Below are 22754 nucleotides of genomic sequence, written 5' to 3' on the forward strand. Positions count from 1 at the left end.
AAACTGAGGTACTTCCCAAATGGGAGGGGCTATATGGAGGGGAACTGACTCCGATTGGTTGTGCCAGTGTCGAATCACCTCTGGTGAGCATATAACCCATTATGTAAAGACTTAGTCTCTGTGTCCCGTGGTGTACGATAAAGAAATTAAATTTTTCCATCCGTCTGCAGAGCAGATCAGGTGAACACGGACAGACAGTGGAAGGGGGGGGGGGAGATTTTTGCTGAATCAAATGGAGGAGATTGAAAAAAATAACATAATATACAAACATTTTTAGCCAAGTTTACAGGCAGCAAAGGGTCAGTAAAAAACATTTTTTATTTATTTCTCATTGTTGCCTTCCCTTGTCCACATGTCATAGCCTGCGATGCTTGGCTTTGTGACCACAGAAACTTCAGCATGTCATGTCATGTTTGACAGGCGGCACCACCTGTCCAACCTCACTACCGACATCAATAAGACTGCACCACCAGTCTATGGCAAGACTATTGAAAAAAAAAATAGCGATTGATACCTGTGTGAATGACTCCTAAGAGTACAATATTAAAGCAGAAATTTAGGTAAAAGCTGTTTACATAGATGAAACGCATACTTGTTTTTCTGTTTACCCTGCCAAAGAATTTTACCACACAGAAAAGCCAGGCAGATAACATGCATCTTTTTGTTTGAAAATTAAAGGTTTCTTTGTCTCAAGGGTGTCAAACTCAATTTCATTGTGGGCCACATCAGCATTATGATTGCCCTCAAAAGGGCCGGTTGTATCTGTAAGATTAGATGGCCAGCGCATCCCCTCCCCTTACATTAGATGTCAAGAGCCACTCCACCATCAGATGTTGAGTCCCCCACCCTCAGTTACATCACAGTGTAACCCCCTTTCCTTATGCTGCTGCTGGGAAGAAGCTGGATGCATTGCTTGAAAGCACAAAGTAAGGGTCTGCAGGAGGACCAGAGGTGGGCTGGAGCTCTCCTGCAGCTGCAGAAAAAGGTGCAAGGGCCACATGAAATGGCCTGGAGGGCCGGATTCGGCCCGCAGGCCTTGTGTTTGACACCTGTGCACTAGATTATTCAATGGGCAATAAATAAGAATCATCACCTCTGTACAATGAGCAGGTAGGTAATTTAGTGAAATTTCCCTAGCAAATGGTAGAGTGGTTTTAGTGCCTGTGCAATACAGTAGATGTGCCCACAAGAATACCTGTACTGCATACTACAATTCTTTAAGTTAAAATGTACACATAAATGCTTTTCAGCTGTGGACTATGAACTGTCTCAGCTTGACCGAGTCCTTCTATCACTGTGGCTGTGTGACTCCTCTGAATTTGTGTTCTTCAAGGAAATGTCCATCCTTTCTTTCAAGATTTCTTCAACTTTGGGTTGGCATTCTTTAATGGCATTGCACACACTGTCCAGATTCCAATGTGCTCGTGTCAAAGCACAGTCCAATGTAAAAGGGCCATCCCGTATACAACGCACTTTATTGCAGACTGCAGTGGATCTGAGCTCCAGCCCAATCTCATGGATTACTTTGCGGAGATACTTCTGAGTTTCATGCATGCACCGGATCTCTGTAGGAAGAAAAGAAAACAGCCTTCTATGTATTTATACATGCCAAACAAGGAGTTATTTACACTTTAAAGATACCTGTACAGAGAAAACACATATTCTACCATTACTATTGCCACTGCAACTCAGAAAGCATTGAGGCTGGAAACTTGACAGACAATTAGCATTTTAGCAATAGATGCCTCCAAGTGTTATAAGAAAAAAAGTTTTTTTTGCACTGTAAATAAAACTATGTGCAAAATGGAAACACTTAAATGTAATCAAATAAAATATCAATTGAATATGCCCACATAATCTAATTACTGATAACCAATTTCACCAAGTGCGAAAGTGAACAATCCCACAAAATAAATAATAGAAAAAAAAAAAAATAGGTCCAATAAAGTGAAAATAAATACCAAAATAATTCTTGTGTATGACACCTTGGGGGTTGAGTTACTGAAACTGGAGAGTGCAAAATTTGGTTGAGATTTTAACTTCAGCTCATTCAGTTAAAGTGGCATGAAAGGTTCGGCTTAAAAAACAAAACATCTCATACTTACCTGCTCTGTGCACAAAGAAGCCCAGATCCTTGTCTTGGGTCCCTCGCCAGTGCTCCTGCCTCCTCCCACCTGACCAGTGCCCCAATAGCAAGCTGCTTGCTATGGGGCACTGGTGCTTGTTCGCTACCAAGCCCTGTTCTATGCGTCCATAAGGGCCCTTTCACACGGGCGGATCAGTAATGATCCGCCTCCGTGTGTCTGCTTTGCTCAGCGGGGATCCTCCGTAAAATCCCCGCTGAGCCGTCGGCTGACAGGGCGGTCCCCGCACACTGTGCAGGGACCGCCCTGTCTTTCCTCCGCTCTCCCCTATGGGGGATCGGATGAACACAGACCGTATGTCCGTGTTCACCCGATCCGCCAGACGGAAGAAAAATAGGGTTTTCTTCCGTCCGAAAAATCGGATCATTGCGGAGGCGGGTGATTACGGGTGTCAGCGGATGGTCATGCGCTGACACCCGCAATTACATAGGGACCAATGTATGTCCCGTTTTCATCCGCAATGGATGGATGAAAATGCAGACATACGGTCCGCACATGTGAAAGGGGCCTAAGACACAGAACTGCAGCTCAGCCCTGCCCCCTCTTCATTGGCTCACACTGCCATCTCAGCCAACGAGGAGAGGGAGTCCCAGGACAGCCGAGGCGCTTATGCACATCGCTGGATCGAGAGGGGGCTCAGGTCAGTATTAGAAGGGCTGTAGAAGGAGCTACACCCAGAAGGTTTTTTACCTTAGGGTCCTTTCAGACGTCCTTTCAGTTTTTCAGTCCGCTCCGTCAGCTCAGCGGGGATTCCCGCTGAGCTCTCGGCGGATAGGGCGGTCCCCGCACACAGTGCAGGGACCGCCCTGTCTCTGTTCCTCTGTCCCCTATGGGGAACCGGATGCAGACGGACCGTGTGTTCCGTCTGCATCAGTCCTGTTCCGCCGGACGTTAGAAAAATAGGGTTTTCTTCCGTCCGAAAAGCGGATCCCGACGGACGCGGACGCTAGCGGATGCTCCATCCGCTAACGGACGCGTTCCCATAGGGATTCATTTACAAGTCCGTTAACGGACTTGTAATGAACGGACAGGCGGAACGGACATGTGAAAGGGGCCTAAGGAAAAAAGAAAAAAAAAAAAAAACACACACACACACACACACACACACACCCCTTTACCGCCACTTTAAAGGGTCACTAAAGGATTTTTTTTTTTTAGCTAAATAGCTTCCTTTACCTTACTGCAGTCCTGGTTTCATGTCCTCATTGTTCGTTTTTTCTCTGATGTTGCTGTAATTCCTCTCTGTTCTGAACACTTCCTGGTTGTCTGTTTCCTGATCACCACAGTACTGGGAGATTTCTCACTGTGGTGACTAATCAAGGAGGTGTGATTACTGTGTGTCTATAACCCCTCAGCACCAATCCAGTTTCGTTTTGAAAAACCGTCACTGCCCTCTATTGGCTCTCTGGCTCTGTACATCAGAGAACCAGGAAACAGCAAAAACAAAACTAAACTGTAGGTACATTATATGATTGGTTTTTATCCATTTTTAATCATTTTTAAAAGGAATCAGTTAACTATTATGTCTCTATACCCTGTAAACAGTCATTTCAGCAAAAAAAAAATGTTTTCCTTTAGTGACCCTTTAAGCTTTGACAAAAAAAACCTGGAAGGCGATTGTTTTTTTATGCAGAGCTGCAGCAATTTTAGTAAATCAACCCACAAGTGACTTAGTGATCCACCTCTCCCAACAGACTGGAACACATCAAAAAATGTTTGCCTCTCCTATTTGGTGAAAATGCTTAGTATTTCGATCATGTGGGCATATTCAATTGATATTTTATATATGATTATTCTGTGGATACATTTAATTGTGTTTCCATTTTGCACATAATTTTATTTAGTGCTACAAAAAAAAAATTCTTAAACACTTTTAGGTTTTACACATTGTTGCAGGGGTGAAATTATAGTTCAAAAGGAGGGGTTTGATTTATTTTTTCAAACTCTGTGTACATTACCGTTGACAGACCGGGAGGAGCATTTATGCCAGTTCTTCTGGCATAAAAGTCCTGTCTGTCATTGGTTAAAAAAAAAAAAAAAAAAAAAAAGAGGGGAGGAGAGGGGTGACATTTCAACTAATAAATTAAGCACTTTTATGCAGTCAGTACCTATTCTTCAATAAAAGAACATACCTAGAGTAAAGTCAGGTGGAGAAAACTGCAAACATCGCATTGCCAGTATCAGAGGCGGGCTCTTCACCTTAGGACGGAGCTGGCCTTGTACTGCCAAGTCATATGCTTCCTCGCTTTTAAGATCCACATTACTGTGCCTGAAAAAATCAGCAATAAGGTCATAGGTTTTAATTGTATTAGTTATTTTTTATTGGTGCACAATGGTAGTCTCTTATTTAAACATAATTATAATAATTTATTTAAAACATTGAAGGACTGCTGCCCCCTTTCATTTAACCGTTACATGGCAGTCTCAAGCCAGGAAAGGCACTGCCATATGATATTTAAATGACAAAGGGTGGGGTTTCACTCAATAAGGGAAGAATTCTCTTCTTACTAGCATTCACTTAATCAAAAGTCAGGACTCTCTGTGTACAGGACCCTGGGAACCAAACAGCTCACAAAGACACCATATTTGTTATATTTTACAGCAGGTTTGCCTTTGGAAAATCCAATTTAAAAATATGTGGAGGCAAAGCAAGTCTGTAGCACTAGTGACAGACGTTTTCATGTTTATGTACTGAAAGTTTTCTAATTTGTAAGTGCTAGTCTGCTTAGCAGTCTTTTCCTGGATAGCAGATTGTTCATAACTGACAGAAGACCTGCACACCACAGTAATGATCCAAGATCTATATTGAACATCCCACATAACACCACAGGACCAGAATGCTTGGTATACCAGGTATTCCTGTGGTGTTACTTGGGATGTCCAATAAAGGATCTTGGATCATTACTGTGGTGTGCAGCCATTTCTTTTTATTAATTGTCTGCAGAGGCAAGCCGGGGCCGGCACCTACAAGTTCCATTAGGCTTCTACCTGGAGCGGCGAGTCTTCCTTGACAGAAGACCTACCTGCCTATTCTAAAACACAGAAAAAAAGTAATGCAGCAACCTATATTGCGGACACAAAGGAATCACAAAATTAATCTAAAAAAGGTGCGCAAAACCAATATCTTTGTAGTGATCAATACAAAAATATTACTACCTACCGCCTGCCTGTGTAAAATATGTAATGCCCCTTGCATCTTAACTGCAGCTACAAACCTATCCTTTGTAAATCAGATGATTTATATTGTTATTACTGTATAAAGAATAAAGCTGGCCATGTACAGTGCCTTGAAAAAGTATTCACACCCCTTGAAATGTTCCACATTTTGTCAAGCTACAACCAAAAACGTAAATGTATTTTATTGGGATTTGGCACATAATTGTGAAGTGGAAGGAAAATGATAAATGACTTTTAATTATTTTTACAAATAAATATCTGAAAAGTGTGGCGTACATTTGTATTCAGCCCCCCTGAGTCAATACTTTGTAGAACCACCTTTTGCTGCAATTACAGCTGCAAGTCTTTTTGGGGATGTCTCTACCAGCTTTGCACATCTAGCGTGACAGTTTTGCCCATTCTTTGCAAAATAGCTCAAGCTCGAACAGATTGGATGGAGAACTTTTGTACAGCAATTTTCAAGTCTTGCCACAGATTCTCAATTGGCTTTAGGTCTGGACTTTGACTGGGCCAGTCTAACATATGAATATGCTTTGATATAAACCATTCATTGTAGCTCTGGCTGTAGGTTTAGGGTCGTTTTCCTGCCAAAGGTGAATATCTGCCCCAGTCTCAAGTCTTTTGCAGACTCCAATAGGTTTTCTTTTAAGATTGCACTGTATTTGGCTCATTCCTATCAACTCTGACCAGCTTCCCTGTCCCTGCTGAAGAAAAGCATCCCTAAAACATGCTGCTGCTGCCGCCACCACCATGTTACATGGTGGGGATGGTGTGTTCAGGGTTATGTGTAGTGTAGTCTTAGTTTTCCACCACACATAGCGGTTTAATTTTAGGTCAAAAAGCACCTTCCTCCACATGTTTGCTGTGTCCCCCACACGGCTTCTCGCAAACTACAAACGGGACTTCTTATGGCTTTCTTTCAACAATGGTTTTCTTCTTGCCATTTTTCCATAAAGGCCAGATTTGTAGAGTGCACGACTAATAGTTGTCCTGTGGACAGATTCTCCAACCCAAGCTGTGGATCTCTGCAACTTCTCCACAGTTACCATGGGCCTCTTTGATGTTCTCCTTGCCCGGCCTGTCAGTTTAGGTGGACGGCCATGTCTTCGTAGGTTTGCAGTTGTGCCATACATATTTTTTTTTGGATGATGGATTGAACAGTGCTCCGTGGGATGTTCAAAGCTTGGGATATTTTTTTAGAACCTAACCCTGCTTTAAACTGCTCCACAACATTATCCCTGACCTTTCTGGTGTGCTCCTTGGCCTTCATGAGGCTGTTTGAGGGTTTCACAGAACAATCGTGTTTATACTGAGATTAAATTACACACAGGTGGACTCCATTTACTAATTAGGTGAATTCCAAATGCAATTGGTTCCACTAGATTTTAATTAGGGCTATCAGAGTAAGGGCCCTTTCACACGTACGGACCGTATGTCCGCATTTTCATCCGTCCGTTGCGGATGAAAACGGGACATACATGGGTCCCTATGTGATTACGGGTGTCAGCGAATGACCATCTGCTGACACCCGTAATTTGTCCGCCTCCGCAAAGATCCGCATTTTCGGGTGTTTATCCGATTCCCCATAGGGGAGAGCGGAGAAAAGACAGGGCGGTCCCTGCACAGTGTGCGGAGACCACCCTGTCAGCTCAGCTGGGATTTTACAGAGGATCCCCGCTGAGCTGTATGGACACACGGAGGCGGATCATTACTGATCCGCCCCGTGTGAAAGGGCCCTAAAGGGGACTGAATACAAATGCATGCCACACTTTTCAGATGTTTACTGTAGCAGCTACCCAGATTTTCCAGGAGCCTGATGGTGACTACCCAGGGTAGGGAGGGCTGACATACATTCTCAGGATGCAGGTTTGTGGGTGATGAACAAGAACAAACATTGGGCGTCAGTCACTTTTATGCTTTAAACAGAGTGAAGTTTATTTCTTGAACAGGAAAAATGTGGGAAAGAGGGGATAGGGCACAGGGTACCCCTAATAACGTCCCCTCTGGTGCTTCCTCAGTACTCCATCCCTCTAGAAATAGTTTACAGATCTTTGGCAGGCTTTCTTCTGCATCAACTTGAACAGCTGGGATAGGCCTAGCAGCCGGCAGCCACCTGGATAAGCCTCAAGCTTCCAACCTAGCAGCCAGGAATGGTACACACATCCACCAGGCCGAAGCCCTGGGCAGGAAAAATTACCCTGATCACCTGATTTCTTTCCATTAAATAACCGTTTCCCAGCACGCAAAAGGTAGCAAAATATGATTGGCTGAGAAAAGTAGGTTTATCCATAACGTGAATATACACCATTTCTAAAAAAAAAAAATATTGTGAAAACCTTTTATCATGTTCCTTCCTCTTCACAATTATGTGCCACTTTGTGTTGGTCTATCACATAAAATACAAAAAAATAAATAAAAAATTTGGTTTTTGGTCGTAATATGTCAAAAATACTTTATCAAGGCACTGTATAAGATGACCCTATTTGGAACAGAGCAGTCATACCACAAACTATCCCCCATTGAAGAAATAGGCAAGCTTAGGATAATTCAACAGATCGTCAGAAGTACCAAAGTACTCACATTATCAAAGACTTTTGGTGGGCTCCTTGAATCATGGCAAGCACACGTTCAAATTTCTCTCTGCTAATATGATCTGTAAGGAAAATAAGAGATCAGCATTAGTATTTTTATTTGCATCAATCAAAGTCAGTGATGAGGGAGCAGGGCCAAGTCCCGCTGTCTGTGTCTATAGACACAGAGGCTTGGAAGCAAGCTCACGCAAGTGCCCCCATAGAAAGCCTCTAGCCAGAGAGGAGGAGTCAGGAGTGGCGGGGGATCCTAGAAGAGGACTTTTGGGGGCCGCTCTGTGAAATACCATTGCATGGGGCAGGAAAGAAAAAAGAAAGAAAAGCATTTCCACTTTAAATTCAACAACTTTAGATAGGATCTGGGCAGGCCGCTACGTGTATGTGGCCCCTGCCCCCCTTTCTAAAGCAGCCTAATTATTGGCTGGTGTAATTTAGCTGCTGGGTTCCGCTCACCCCAGACATCGAGCTGACAGACAGTTTCACACAGTTGCACTCGGCTTAGTGTGAAACCTGCCAGTGCCACTGCAAATCAGTGCCACCATCCCCGCTGAGCATACGAAGGCGGATCATTACTGATCCGCCCCGTGTGAAAGGAGCCTTAATCAACATTAGCTATTTTAAATGTGTATGCTACTAGTCTTAGTAAATAGATATGAATGTAAATTATATTCACTTGTTTTAACCCCTTTTCTCACATTTCTTTGGGTGCTTCCTGGTTTCGGGTCTAGGCCAAAATGATGTCATACATTCCACAGATATTCATGGACATTTTTTTTTTCTCCTTTCACTGGACAAAGGTTTTTTTTTCAGCCAAGATGGATTCCAGATAAAAGAAATGTTACACGAATCATCTTCCCTTATTCAATATGTCCATGGTTAGAAACACTAGCAGAGGTGTTTTTTTAAAGTTATTTCTCAACAAAAAATTAATCACGGAGACATGGAAGGATGGTCGAGTTTGCTGTAAATAATATAAAGGAATTAAACTGCGTTCAGGTTGTGGTGCTCAGAAAACATCCATCCCCTCTGTTACATAACATTATGCATCCCTGTGCCCTATAAAAAAAAAAGCTGACAATCTGTACACATTTCAGAGCATTGTCTGGCACTCACGTGACTTCTCGGCCTTCTACTCTGCCCGGCTGACAGCAATAGCGGGCGGGGCCGAGCACTCCTGCCGACATCAGCTGGGGAGGAGGAGAGGACTGGTGGCCAAGGAGTTACGTGAGCACCAGGAGATGCTCTGATATAGGTACAGCTTTTTTATATAACACAGGCACACATATTGGGGGGGGGGGGTTGACAGAGCAGGGCTGCGGATGACAGAGGCATGCAAACTGACCACAGTGTCAGGGCTCAGCAGCCATAATAAACTGTGGTCAGTTTACAGGGGGGAGGGTGTAGCCAGGCAGGATCTGCCAGGTATTTTAGGTGATGGAAAGCCAAATTACACAGCACAAGCACTGTTATTTATGCTTTAAGGGAACAGGATCTGTGTGTGTGCGCGTTTTTTTGTTTTTGTTTTAAGGGTAACAAACGCTTTCTGCTTAGAAGATGTGGTACTCATAGTACTCAGGATGCCTCATCTCTCCTTACCCATTTGTTGGGTCTACCGAGGTATCCCTTTTTTCCACCTGGACAATAATCACCAGATCTACAAGTACATGGTGGATCCAAAAAAGTTTCAAATATATCTACTCCCTTGACTAACTTGATTGTTTTAAGTCTTGCAATTTTTTTGAAGAAAACATGAGTCTCTTAAACACAAACTATTTTAATATATACAACTACAGCCCATTGTCTCTTCTCTCTTGAAAAAGACCAATGCCTTACTTATTCTTACTGGCTTTAAAGGAAATGCTGTGCATTCCCCTGGGACTTGACTATTTTCAGTCATCTATTTACTCACCTGAGGAACCCCTCAAAACTAACTAACATGCTATGCTGGGAAGAGAGAGACTAGGCAAAACCTTATCAGATGAGGACTGGGTGGAAATATGAACCTTAATGGCCAAGAACCAATTTAATATTTTAGCATTCAACTCTATCATACTTTATTTAGTTGGTATTTAACTCATTTTTGCATTGCTAGGCATTTACCCAACTACTCGCTTCTTTGTTTTTGAGACTGTGGATAAGAGGGTACAATGCTACATGTCTGGTGGACAAGCCTCAGGGTACAAAGGTTATGGATCCAGGTTTACTTGCTTATATATACACATACACACACAGTTCTACATTGCAACTGATGCAAGGATCCCATAGACACAAAACAGCCCAAAAGGTTTTGATTATCGCAGCAAAATTGATCGTCTTCATGTTTACTACCCTCAGCCAGACCATAGCCCAATAACAGAAGTCCTGTGTCCTTAAATTTTCAGGATGTTAAAACAAAATAAAAAAAACAGGACAATGACTAATGACAAATTAGCAGATAGACATCCACAATATCTAGATATTACTAGAGACCCATGAGAAACTTCTTAAAATCTGGTCCCCATGAATAGTCTATTCCCAACCTAACTCTGGGGTTTTGCAAATATAGCTACAAGTGGGGAATTGGCCGACTCCCCAGGAACAGGAAACGTTTGCTAGTCCTTCACAAATAGCAGTAAATAATGAACCAAACTCTTCCCCACGCCACTGAAAACATTTTGGCTAGGCTTTTTTTTTAAATATATGTAAAAAAGGTAAAATGTGTTTACTCACCAAATGTTGTCTTTTCAACCATTTTTCCAGCATCTGTAAAATCTGCAGTAGCTTTGCCAAATGTACCAAAAACTGTGTAATCCTAAAATAAGTGTAATGAAAATATATATAAATAAGGACACTGTGTTTTTCAAAAAGATTAAAATGCATACATGCACACACACACAGTTTATTTCAGTACATCATAGTCATACCCTGGTATGATGATTCTCATCCATGACGGAGAGAAACTTGGCTCCATCACCAAGTCCAAACACTGCAAAAAAATAAAATAAAGAAAGAAAATCGATAATACTTCAAACTAAAATTGCATCGCGGATTTTTGCTGATGTAGGTGTCAAACCAACGATGTCTGACAAGCAGTGTACTCTTTTCCCAATATACAACATAGCAACCAATCAGCATCAGACTCTTATTAAAGTTCAGGTTCAGACATAAAAAGGAGATTGGTTTCTATTAGGGTTGTCCCGATACCAGTATCGGTATAGGGACCGATACCGAGTATTTGCGGGAGTACTCGTACTCCCGCAAATACCCCCGATACTGAAATAGAATACTTGTTCCCCCCTCGATCTGTCCAATCCCGCGCAAGGGGGAGTGTCTATACGCGGCGGGGATACAGCTATTCAAACGAAAGCTGTAATGTTCCCTGCACGCTGATTAACGGCGGCACGTGCAGCATCATCAAGGTATGTAGGACATGGCTGCATTATGTGGGGGACATGGCTGCATTATGGGGGGGGACATGGCTGCATTATGGGGGGGGACATGGCTGCATTATGGGGGGGGGGACATGGCTGCATTATGGGGGGGGGGGCATGGCTGCATTATGGGGGGGGGACATGGCTGCATTATGGGACACATTTAAAAAAAGTATCGGTATTCGGTATCGGCGAGTACATAAAAAAAAGAAGTATCGGTACTTGTACTCAGTCCTAAAAAAGTGGTATCGGGACAACCCTAGTTTCTATGAGCAATAAGTAATTTACTGTCATCACACTTGTTATTAATTAAGTTCAATATCCCTGTACCAAGAATACTGCTGTAGTGCCATTCACCAATGGTCCCATTAAATGTGAACAACTGAAATGTCTGAGAAATGCTTCCAGACACTTATTTTTTTACAGTTTTAGTTAGTCAGTTTTAGTCAGTCTGATTTAGTTTTAGTCAGTCTTTTGACTAAAATGCCGTTTTAGTAGTATTTTAGTCGACTAAAATCTCCAGTACCCACCCGAACTTCTGCTTTCCTCTGAGCGCTGTCTGTCTATTAAAGCCCCAGCCCCCTGACTATCGGCAAGCTGTATTGGCTGAGAGATGCAGGCTCCCTCTGGGAGTTCTGAAACAATGACCACAAAAGAGGAACTCCTCCATTGGATTCTTCTCTGTCTGGATGTGAAGTAGTGAGCATTTTCCCTCCCATCAAGGTAGCAATGCTTGGCACTGTGTAAAATAAAAGCATCCCCAGAACATTCAGTTCTCTGCCCTGTGCACTCCCTCACTCCCATTTACTTCCCCATCCCCATTTGCAGGTCACCTCCCAATCTCCAAAGTATAATAATTACTGCCCTGTGCACTCCCCTTTACTTCCACATCTGCAGGTTACCTTCCCATTTGCAAAGTATAATGCACCCTGCCCTGTGCACGCCCTCACTCCCATATCTCCACTTGCAGCAAACAGAGTTTACAGTTTTTTCTTTATTTTAAAGTTGCACTTCTGTTTGACAAAAAGCAATATTTTTGTTTATGAAACTTGGTTTTATTTATAAAGGCGTTCTAGATTACGAACAGAAAAATCTGTGTCTGTAGTGCATGTTCAAACCTTAATACCAGAAAGAACATGGTACAGTATTCCATTTTTACTCCAAGAGTATATAATGAGTTTGGAAATTCTAGAGATATGCTTAAAGTGTTACTAAACCCAAACAGTAAAACCAGTCTGTATATGCAGGCAGTAAAGCATGCTTGTTTTACCCACTATGGAATGTAAGGGGTTAATCCTACGCATTGCAAAAAAAAAAGCTGTTTGATCTTGTATTCTCTGTTCCTCCCCTTCTTCCACTGTTCCCAATCCATCTCCTGATAGTACAGAGCCTTGGGGGCACTCTGCACATGCTCCGTTTGGTGTGTATTGCTAGAGAGTTTATTCAATTTTTGGGAGGGTGCATGTGATTGGCACAGGACCAGCACTGTCCAGACAGAGGGTCAGGATTCCTTCAGCTTCATAGGAGAGAATGAAAACTCCTCCTACAAGCTTTAACTGGTGCTCAGTTGGACACTGACAAAAGTCACAAGACTGCTTTATACTGCTGATGAGAAGAGGCTTTTAGCAATTTATATAGCAATTTATATTTACTAAAATAATTGCATGTTCTGTGTACTGTTTGAGACCGGATATGGTGAATGCAGGGTCCTGGGTTTAGGAACACTTTAACCACCTCAATACTGGGCACTTACATTTTTCAGCTTTCAGCTCCGTCGCAATTTCAATGACAATTGCATGGTCATGCTACACTTGAACCATGTGTCATTTTTCTCCTTCACTGATGGGCACTGATAAGACAGCACTGATGAGGCAGCACAAATATGCCACACTTATGGGCATTGATAGGTGGCACTGGTGGGCACAGATAGGCGGCACTGATTTAAGCGATTTGCCTAAATTTCCATTTTAGGAAGACTGACTAAATTAAACCTCTAAAAAAAGTGAAATTTTCAACTTACCCAAGACCCCAGATGACATCTTGTCAAGTTTGTGTCCTACACCAATCTTCAGGAAAGTGTAGGCTGGCCCTTTAACTGTGAATGTGTCAAAACATGAGACAAGATATCCAAGATGAAACAGGTGTTATGTTCCAGTACATGTATTCATTAAAGGCATTGTATAGCGACTCTATTTTGCTGTCTTTATTTTGGTCAGCAATAAAAATGATTACATTTTTCTTTTTTATTATTATTATTATTATTATTATTATTATTATTAATCAGGTAAACATTGCATATTAGTATTTGGAATTTGTTTGCCATTAGGTGGGACTTTAGCATGTTTTTCATTATTCATCCTGAGACCAGTTAGCAGTGTACTGTACAAGACCTGTTTTCAAAGTTCAGGCTGCAGTTTAAACACAGAGCAGCTTTTTCCAGAGTCTAAAATAAGCCAGCCAAAGGGCAGGCTGCTACAGCTGTGCTGCCTCTTTAGCTAACCCATAGTGCTTTGTGAATCCTAACATAAATTAAATCTGTATTTGTAAAACAAAGATTGCATACTTATAGTAAAACAATACACACATAGCTTTTTTCTGTACAGCTTTAGTGACATTACTTGCCCCCCCCCCCCCCCCCCCCGTTATGCAGGCACCTGGATCCTAGAGAACTCTTCATTGCATTGATGGCAGGTTCTCTCATTGTCCTTGAACTTATGGTGCTGCAGGGGTTAATAGCTTTAGGATCTGGGGTAAGCTGTTGCAATAGTTACATCAAGAACCAGTCTCCTCCCCCATTGAGAAAAGTTCTTTCATTGCTTTGATTGCCTGGAACACAATCTGTAAATGGGGATCCTGTGACTCCTCACTCATCCACATTCTAAGACTGTTACAGGCAGTGGGAAGGAAGGAAAGAAAGGGGAAAGGGAAAAGGAAAAGGGGGAAGTGTCTCCAGCACATTAACTTTTTCATAGCAGCTTACTCTGGAGCTATTAACTCCAGATTGTTTTAATCCATGAAAATGAACGAAAAAAAAAAAAAGACTGGATAATATACAAATTATATTTCTTTTAAAGGACCACACGTTAAAGAAAAATTGAAAAGGTACTAACCCAAAACATGGTCAACTAAAGATGGGACAGATGTGATCACCTTGGTTAGTTCTACCCCACGGCAGCCTGCACTGCTTTCTGGGAGGAAAAGCATATTTTGCTGATATGAAAGTTCATGGGGAGAGTTCAATTCTAAACAAAAGGGGGGAAAAAAATGTTTATGAAAATAAAATTGTGCAAAACTGTACAGTTAGTCTTAAATAACGTATACATATTTAATGTGCATTGATGGTCAAAATGAGAAGTCAATATTTATTTCAATTACTTCTAGCCCCTAATAATCTGGACCACCTTGTACTTTCTTGAATTCTGTGAAATGTTTTTGCTATGCCCTGTGAGTAGGCACTGTTGTGCCACGCATTTCACAGAGCCTGCCTTCTGATCTACAGAGTTAGACCCCATATACACTATAAAGGCCAGTACACACGATACGAAAATCAGGTGGGAAAATTTGCACAACGAGCCGATTTTTGGATTGTTAGTACGGTGCTTCAACAGCCAATTCCAATTTTTCATCAGACAAAAGCTGGATGTGCAGACTATAAAATGTTTGTCGGATGTGAACTCAACATCAAATTTTTGTTCCATTAGTACGGTTTTCTTAAAAAAATAAAAATAAATAAAAGTAAGAGCAAGACTACGCATGCTCAGAAACGAAAGAATACATACAAAACTATTCAACGCATTGCGTCACTTCTGACATTGTATTCAGTCGTACGAAAATGTTCATATTGTTAGTAACCTCTTTACTTTTGACGTGAGACTAGCATGCCACAAAATACAGACGTTCGGTCGTCCAAAAATCGAATCGTGTGTATGGGGCTTAAGATTTTCTGCAGATTTTTGTCTTCAGATTTACTAAAACCATATAATACAAGGTCAAACCTTAAGGCCCCATACACACGGGAGGATTTATCCACGGATACGGTCCAGCGGACCGTTTCCACGGATAAATGCTCTCGAGGATTTCCGCGGATTTCTATGCGATGGAGTGTACTCACCATCGCATTGAAATCCGCGCCAAAATCCTCTGGCGACGACGTGTCGTCGCGATTATGACGCGGCGACGTGCGCGACACTGTCATATAAGGAATTCCACGCATGCGTCGAATCATTACGACGCATGTGGGGGATCCCTTCGGACGGATGGATCCGGTGAGTCTATACAGACCAGCGGATCCATCCGTTGGGATGGATTCCAGCAGATAGATTTGTTTGGCATGTCAGCAAATATTTGATCTGCTGGAATCCATCCCAGGGGAGAAATATCCGCGGAAACAGATCCGCTGGAGTGTACACACCATAGGATCTATCCGCTGAAACCCATTTGCTGGGATTTTTCAGCGGATGGATTCTATCGTGTGTATGGGGCCTAAGAGTTTCAATTTGTATGCAATCAGGCAGGCCCTTGCACTACATGGTTTTGGTAAATCTGAAGACAAAAATCTGCAGAGAGTCTAAAAACTTCAGTTTTTCCACTTTTACATGCCGCATTAATGTGCGTTTTTCGGCGTTTGCATTTACGTTTTTGATAGATCACTATTAGACCCTCCAGAATGCCTTCATCCCTCTCTCTTTCCCCAAGGGATCTAAAAAAAAAAGATTTTTTTGCCACCAGAAATTATTCTCCATGTAAAATACAAATAAACAAAAACACTTCTAAACGCGAGTTATTGCGTTTATACGTTGTTACAAGCATTTGGAGTTTCAAATGCCTCTGAACATCCAACCTGAACGCATTTTCTTGCTTTGTACGTGTACTGATAAGATAACAGATGAGAGTTCAAGGGGTGCTGAAAAAAAAAAAAAAAAAAAAGCCCAACTGCTCCTAAACATCCATTTACATGAGGCCTTACTGAGACGAGGAGTTTCAGGAGGCAGTGTCAGTACAGGAATCAATGTTTGCAGGCAGCAATGTACCATGGGATATGTAGTCATTAGAAATTAAAAGTATACAAGGAGGAGAAGCTGCAAAGCATGCAGGGAATCCAGGAAGTTTTGGAAAGAGATGGCCAGCAGACACGCAGCACTTACAACATGAAAGGAGAATTTAAGATAACATATATTCCATGGTCAAATAAAACTCTTGTTTGTATTGTTATTACAATAACGATGTTACAAAATTAAAGCATATGCTTTTAACCTTTGTTAAACTGCAAAGAAATAATCTGCAATTTTTATAAAGGCTCCAGCCATGTAACTGTACCTTTCAGCAATGTCATCTCCAGTGTGTCACGCACATTCTTCCAGATAACACCGGGTGGTTTATATACAGAAAATAGCCCGTTCAATGTACGAAGAACAGAGTATTTGGTCAACGCCATGGCTGAGCTTTCACTTAATAAAGATCACAAAAAAAAAAAACTGTTAATGGTTTTTGCCAACGCTATGCATAGTGTAAATACTACCACAATTCCCATACAAGCAGTGTGTACAAATGGCATCTTTAAAAAGGTTTGCATTCAGACATCTATAATGGTTACAAAACCATAAGGGCTCCTTTAAACTTGGGGCTGTCATTGCTGCTCCTCTGAAAAGCCATCCATGGTGGATGGCTTTTCAGAGGCATTTGACCGGTAGCTCAGAGGCGACATCTCTGGGATGCCCGTTTTAACCATTGAAAGGCTGCAACTCAACCATGATGTAGCGCAGCCCTATTCACTTGAATGGGTCAGGTTGGTAGCATTGCTGCCCACCAAACGTGACCTGTGGTATAACTTCTACCACAGTCATGAAGCAAAGCATTGCAGCAGGTGTACTACTACCACCCCTTCTGGCCAACGTTTTTGGTTAATGCGGAGGTTCACCCTAAAAATCATCTATATACCATTAGATCCAGCATACTGCTGACATCTACAGTATGCTGGTATTTTTTTTTTTTCCGCTGTACTTACCGTCTTATAGTTCTTTTCACCCGGCTCCGAGTTCTCACTCCCGCGGGGAGTAGGCGTTCCTATGAAGAGGCGTAGATGATTGACGTGCGGGTAAGGCGCGTCACGTGTTCCGAAAATAGATGAACTAGGACTCGGCGCTATACGGCGCCTGGGCCTGCCGTGTAGAGCTGACTGCGCAGGCGCCGTATAAAGCCGAGTCCCAATTACCTGCACGTCAATCATCTACTCATCTTAATAGAAACGCCTACTCCCCGGGGCAGTGAGAACACGGAAGTCGGGTGAAAAGAACTGTAAGAAGGTATGTACAGCGAAAAAAAAAAAAAATACCAGCATACTGTAGATGTCAGCAGTATGCTGGATGTAACGATATATAATTGTTTTAGGGTGAACCTTCGCTTTAAGAGAAGGTGGGGGAAAAAAAAACGCGCCTGTTTGTTTTGTTTTTTTAACCACCTCCAACTGCAAAATAAAAACAAGACCCAAGTGGGAACACCCAGAGCTTTAATAATGTTTATATAAACAATTTTTGGAAGAAGGGCCCCTTATAGGGGCAATCGGTGGGACGGGGTGCCCTTATCGGAGCGATCGGTGGGACGGGGTGCCCTTATCGGAGCGATCGGTGGGACGGGGTGCCCTTATACGAGCGATCGGTGGGACGGGGTGCCCTTATACGAGCGATCGGTGGGACGGGGTGCCCTTATACGAGCAATCGGTGGGACGGGGTGCCCTTATACGAGCAATCGGTGGGACGGGGTGCCCTTATACGAGCAATCGGTGGGACGGGGTGCCCTTATACGAGCAATCGGTGGGACGGGGTGCCCTTATACGAGCAATCGGTGGGACGGGGTGCCCTTATACGAGCAATCGGTGGGACGGGGTGCCCTTATACGAGCAATCGGTGGGACGGGGTGCCCTTATACGAGCAATCGGTGGGACGGGGTGCCCTTATACGAGCAATCGGTGGGACGGGGTGCCCTTATACGAGCGATCGGTGGGACGGGGTGCCCTTATACGAGCGATCGGTGGGACAGGGTGCCCTTATACGAGCGATCGGTGGGACAAGGGGCCCTAATAGGAGCGATCGGTGGGACAAGGGGCCCTAATAGGAGCGATCGGTGGGACGGGTGCCCCCATATATTATTATTTATCAGTTGGGAGACCCGCTTCCCTTACAGGCAGCTACAATGATCACTGACCTACAATTATTGAGAGACAAATATTACTCAGGGAACCCTGGTTGAGTACACCGGCTCCATACACACAACCCCCACTAAAAATCAAGGTACAGCCATAACTATTTACCCAGCCTCCCCACCGCACAGCACGACTTACATTAGTTCAGGATACTTTGCCCTCTGTCAGCAGCCATCAACTTCCTGTGACCCCACGTGCTTCCGCCTCCCTGGGTGTAGAAAGATGGCCGCGGGCAGACACGGCCTCGTGTTTTCCTATAGACAGCGCCCACCCCTCCCACGCACTATTCATTACAATCAGATATGACGTTTATGGGATACAAGACATCACTCAAAGCGCCGCCCCCTCACACGGCCGGATATTCCCCTCCACCAATGAGAAGAACCGGTTGGAGCGTCGAGGCCGCCTGAGGAGGGCGTGGCCATAACGTAGCGCGGCCGTTGGACGGAAGTGAGGAAGTCGGAGGAGCGCTGGGTCACGGCGCATGTGTCTTCCTGCCGCCGGTAAGCCATGGAGAGGAAAGTGCTGGCACTCCAGGCTCGCAAGAAGCGGGTGAAGGGAAAGAAAGGCGTGAAGAAACCGGAGCCGCCATCGCGCAGCTCTGCCCCCGATCCTCAGTCAGATGAGCCTCAGGAAGAGGAGGAGGAGATGCTGGGCTCTGATGACGAGGAGCAGGAGGACCCCAATGACTACTGTAAGGGGGGGTACCACCATGTGAAGATCGGGGACCTCTTCCATGACCGATACCACGTCATCCGGAAGCTGGGCTGGGGCCACTTCTCCACCGTGTGGCTGTGCTGGGATCTCCAGGCCAAACACTTTGTGGCCCTTAAAGTGGTGAAAAGCGCAGAGCATTACACAGAGACCGCCCTGGATGAGATCAAACTACTCCGCGCCGTCAGGGACACCGACCCCGATGACCCCGGGAACCAGCGGGTGGTGCAGCTCCTAGACGACTTCAAAATCTCTGGCACCAACGGCACGCACATCTGCATGGTCTTCGAGGTGCTGGGACACCACCTGCTAAAATGGATCATCAAGTCCAATTATCAAGGAGTGCCGCTGCCCTGTGTGAAAAGCATCATCCGGCAGGTCCTTCTGGGCCTGGACTACCTGCACTCCAAATGTAAGATCATCCACACCGATCTCAAGCCGGAGAATATCCTGCTGTGTGTCAACGATGCCTACATCCGACGTCTGGCCTCCGACGCCACTCAGTGGCTCCGTTCCGGTGGTCCTCCTCCCTCGGGATCGGTGGTGAGTACAGCGCCCCAGCCCAAACCCTCCGTGAAGCTGTCCAAAAACAAAAAAAAGAAGCTGAAGAAAAAGCAGAAACGTCAGGCTGAGCTCTTGGAGAAGCGAGTACAAGAGATCGTAGGAATGGACGTGGAAGAAGAAGAGGAGGAAGAAAGTCTTCCCCAGTTCCAGGAGAATGAGGTCAAGTTAGAACCTTATGAGGGACCAGAAATCAATGCTAATGGGTTGGTGTCTACAGCCTCCCCAGATGAAAGTGACTCCCATACAAATTGTAACACATTGTCCACAAGTTTGAGCCTTCCCACTGGAGACCTTTCTGCGGTGTCGGATTCTGCGGTTTCCTCATTAAAGTGTAGCCCTGATGAAGGCCCAAATCTCATTCTGGATGATGGCATGCTACCTCAGCCGTCTGATGACCAGCAGCTCCGTCAAAGCGAAGTGGAGGAGGCAAGCCAACAGCAGAGGAGCGAGGTACCTGAAGAAGAGAAGACCTCTGCCAAAACGGAGGACAGCGATGAGAAAACCGTATCTGACTTCCTCCTAAATCCTCTTGAGCCTCAGAATGCAGATAAAATAAAGGTGAAAATTGCCGACCTAGGAAATGCTTGTTGGGTACAGAAGCATTTTACAGATGACATTCAGACCAGACAGTATCGATCTCTTGAAGTTCTCATTGGATTTGGATACAGTACACCAGCAGATATCTGGAGTACGGCATGCATGGCATTTGAGTTGGCGACCGGAGATTACCTGTTTGAACCTCACTCTGGTGAGGATTATTCCCGTGATGAAGACCACATCGCTCTGATCATTGAACTGTTGGGACAGGTCCCACGCAAGCTTATTGCAGCTGGAAAATATTCAAAGGATTTCTTCACAAAAAAGGGGGACCTCAAACACATCTCAAAGCTAAAGCCTTGGGGTCTTGCTGATGTCCTCAGAGAAAAGTACGAGTGGTCTGAAGAGGATGGCGCCCTATTTGCAGACTTCTTGCTGCCCATGTTGGAACTAGTCCCTGAGAAGCGGGCCACCGCTGCCCAGTGCCTCCGTCACCCTTTTCTAGAAACCTAAGAGAAGACGTGAAATGTGTCCAAGCCATTCTGAATGTTTCACGTTCAATTATAAGGGCTTTGAGTTGACCAAGAGTCCGAATGGGCATGCTTCCTCACAGTGATGGGCAGAAGCCTATTTTTCTGCCCTGATTTCCTGTGACATTGACTAATCTGTTATAAATATTAATCAACTTGGTAAAAGGGGACGGTAAAGTGTTAGGCTAAATTTTTCTCTTTATTAGTTGAGAGCTCATTATTTTCTCATATGTATGATACAGAGCCTGGGCTTTATTTATCAAAGTGTATGAAGGAGGATCTGCTCATTTTGGTAAACCCGATAAACCTCTTTATTTTGTTGTCCCAGTGATGAATGGAAGATTAAGATATTGCTATTGGTAGGACTCCTTAACATTCTGCTAAATAAGCCCAGCTGTTGCAGACTTGGCTTTTATGAGTTCTTCCCATTTTTATACTATTCCATGTAATTATCCGTATATACACATTTCCAACAGAAGAAAATGTAAATCTATGTGATGCATTATGTTTTCCATTAGAATTGCAAGTTTTAGAGCAATATTTGTAAAATGTATGATCCTACCACTGGGGACTAAAATCGGCAGATCAAAATAAAAAGACCGTTAATGTATTCAGCTTTCAATGCAAGATTTATGTCTTTTTGTTTTTGAGGCTTGTCCATAAACGTGATTGGATTTCAAAAGTAGTGTCTTGTCCATCTAGGGCAGGGGTCTTCAAACTACGGCCCTCCAGTTGTTCAGGAACTACAATTCCCATTAGGGTTGTCCCGATACCACTCTTTTAGGACTGAGTACGAGTACCGATACTTTTTTTTTTTTTTTTTTTTATGTACTCGCCGATACCGAATAACGATACTTTTTTTAAACGTGTCCCCCACATATTGCAGCCATGTCCCCCACATATTGCAGCCATGTCCCCCACATATTGCAGCCATGTCCCCCACATATTGCAGCCATGTCCCCCACATAATCCAGCCATGTCCCCCACATAATCCAGCCATGTCCCCCACATAATCCAGCCATGTCCCCCACATAATCCAGCCATGTCTCCCACATAATGCAGCCATGACCTACATACCTTGATGGTGCCGCCGTTAATCAGCGTGCGGGGAACATTACAGCTTTCGTTTGAATAGCTGTATCCCCGCCGCGTATAGACACTCCCCCTTGTGCGGGATTGGACAAATCGTCCGTCCAGCGGCGGGGGGGAACAAGTATTCTATTTCAGTATCGGGGGTATTTGCGGGAGTACGAGTACTCCCGCAAATACTCGGTATCGGTCGCGATACTGGTATCGGGACAACCCTAATTCCCATCATGCCTAGTCATGTCTGTGAATGTCAGTTTTACAATGCCTCATGGGATGTGTAGTTCCGCAACAGCTGGAGGGCCGTAGTTTGAGGATCCCTGCTCTAGGGCATGGGTGTCCAAAGTGCAGCTCTCTAGCTATAAGTTCCATCAGACCTCTGCCTTTGGAAGTCATGCTTGCAATGCCTCATGAGACTTTCCTTTCAATATCTCATAGGTCCTGTACTTCTGCAACAGCTGCAGGTTGGACACCCTTGATCTAGGGCAGTGGTCATCAACCCTGTCCCCAGGGCCCACTAACAGGCCAGGTTTTATGTATTACCTTGGGGAGATGCAGTCTAGAAAACTGCAATCACTGAGCAGCAAATGATATCACCTGTCATGTATTTCAGTTATCTTACAAACCTGGCCTGTTAGTGGGCTCTGAGGACAGGGTTGATGAGCACTGATCTAGAGGTTTCCTGTAGCAGTGTGTTCCATCACATAATTTCGGGTATTGTATTTAGGGTTTCCACCTCATCCCTTTAAAACAGAACACATATGAATTACACAGGTTCTGTGGCTAATTAAGGTGGTAATTAGACT

The 22754-nt window shown here is 43.9% G+C and overlaps 2 protein-coding genes across 2 annotated transcripts; one reads left to right on the forward strand and one right to left on the reverse strand.

Annotated features, from left to right (window-relative positions):
• Positions 1 to 1098: 1098 nt before the first annotated feature.
• TRUB2 (TruB pseudouridine synthase family member 2) lies at positions 1099 to 18817 on the reverse strand. Its single transcript, XM_040357551.1, has 9 exons — positions 18656 to 18817; positions 16636 to 16766; positions 14430 to 14561; positions 13340 to 13414; positions 10813 to 10874; positions 10619 to 10700; positions 7902 to 7974; positions 4277 to 4413; positions 1099 to 1565 (listed from the first exon to the last, which is right to left on the reverse strand). Exons 2-9 carry the CDS (start codon positions 16751 to 16753, stop codon positions 1270 to 1272), a joined length of 975 nt encoding a protein of 324 aa, XP_040213485.1. The 5' UTR covers positions 16754 to 16766; positions 18656 to 18817; the 3' UTR covers positions 1099 to 1269.
• An 88-nt stretch (positions 18818 to 18905) lies between these two features.
• Positions 18906 to 21484, forward strand: LOC120943894 (SRSF protein kinase 1-like). The gene has a single exon (XM_040357550.1). It carries the CDS (start codon positions 19028 to 19030, stop codon positions 20843 to 20845), a length of 1818 nt encoding a protein of 605 aa, XP_040213484.1. The 5' UTR covers positions 18906 to 19027; the 3' UTR covers positions 20846 to 21484.
• The last annotated feature ends 1270 nt before the right edge of the window (positions 21485 to 22754 follow it).

Source organism: Rana temporaria, chromosome 6 (genome assembly GCF_905171775.1).
Source record: "Rana temporaria chromosome 6, aRanTem1.1, whole genome shotgun sequence".
Taxonomy (NCBI): Eukaryota; Metazoa; Chordata; class Amphibia; order Anura; family Ranidae; genus Rana; species Rana temporaria.

What these genes read in the sequence shown, in the direction of transcription:
- TRUB2 (XM_040357551.1), bottom strand. Translation starts at nt 16,753, where the DNA reads ATGGCGTTGACCAAATACTCTGTTCTTCGTACATTGAACGGGCTATTT. An exon ending in TTTAGTTGACCATGTTTTGG is followed by an intron (nt 13,415 to 14,429) that starts GTTAGTACCTTT and finishes ACACATTCACAG; the next exon opens with TTAAAGGGCCAGCCTACACT. An exon ending in GATGTCATCTGGGGTCTTGG is followed by an intron (nt 10,875 to 13,339) that starts GTAAGTTGAAAA and finishes ATTTTTTTGCAG; the next exon opens with TGTTTGGACTTGGTGATGGA.
- LOC120943894 (XM_040357550.1), top strand. Translation starts at nt 19,028, where the DNA reads ATGGAGAGGAAAGTGCTGGCACTCCAGGCTCGCAAGAAGCGGGTGAAG.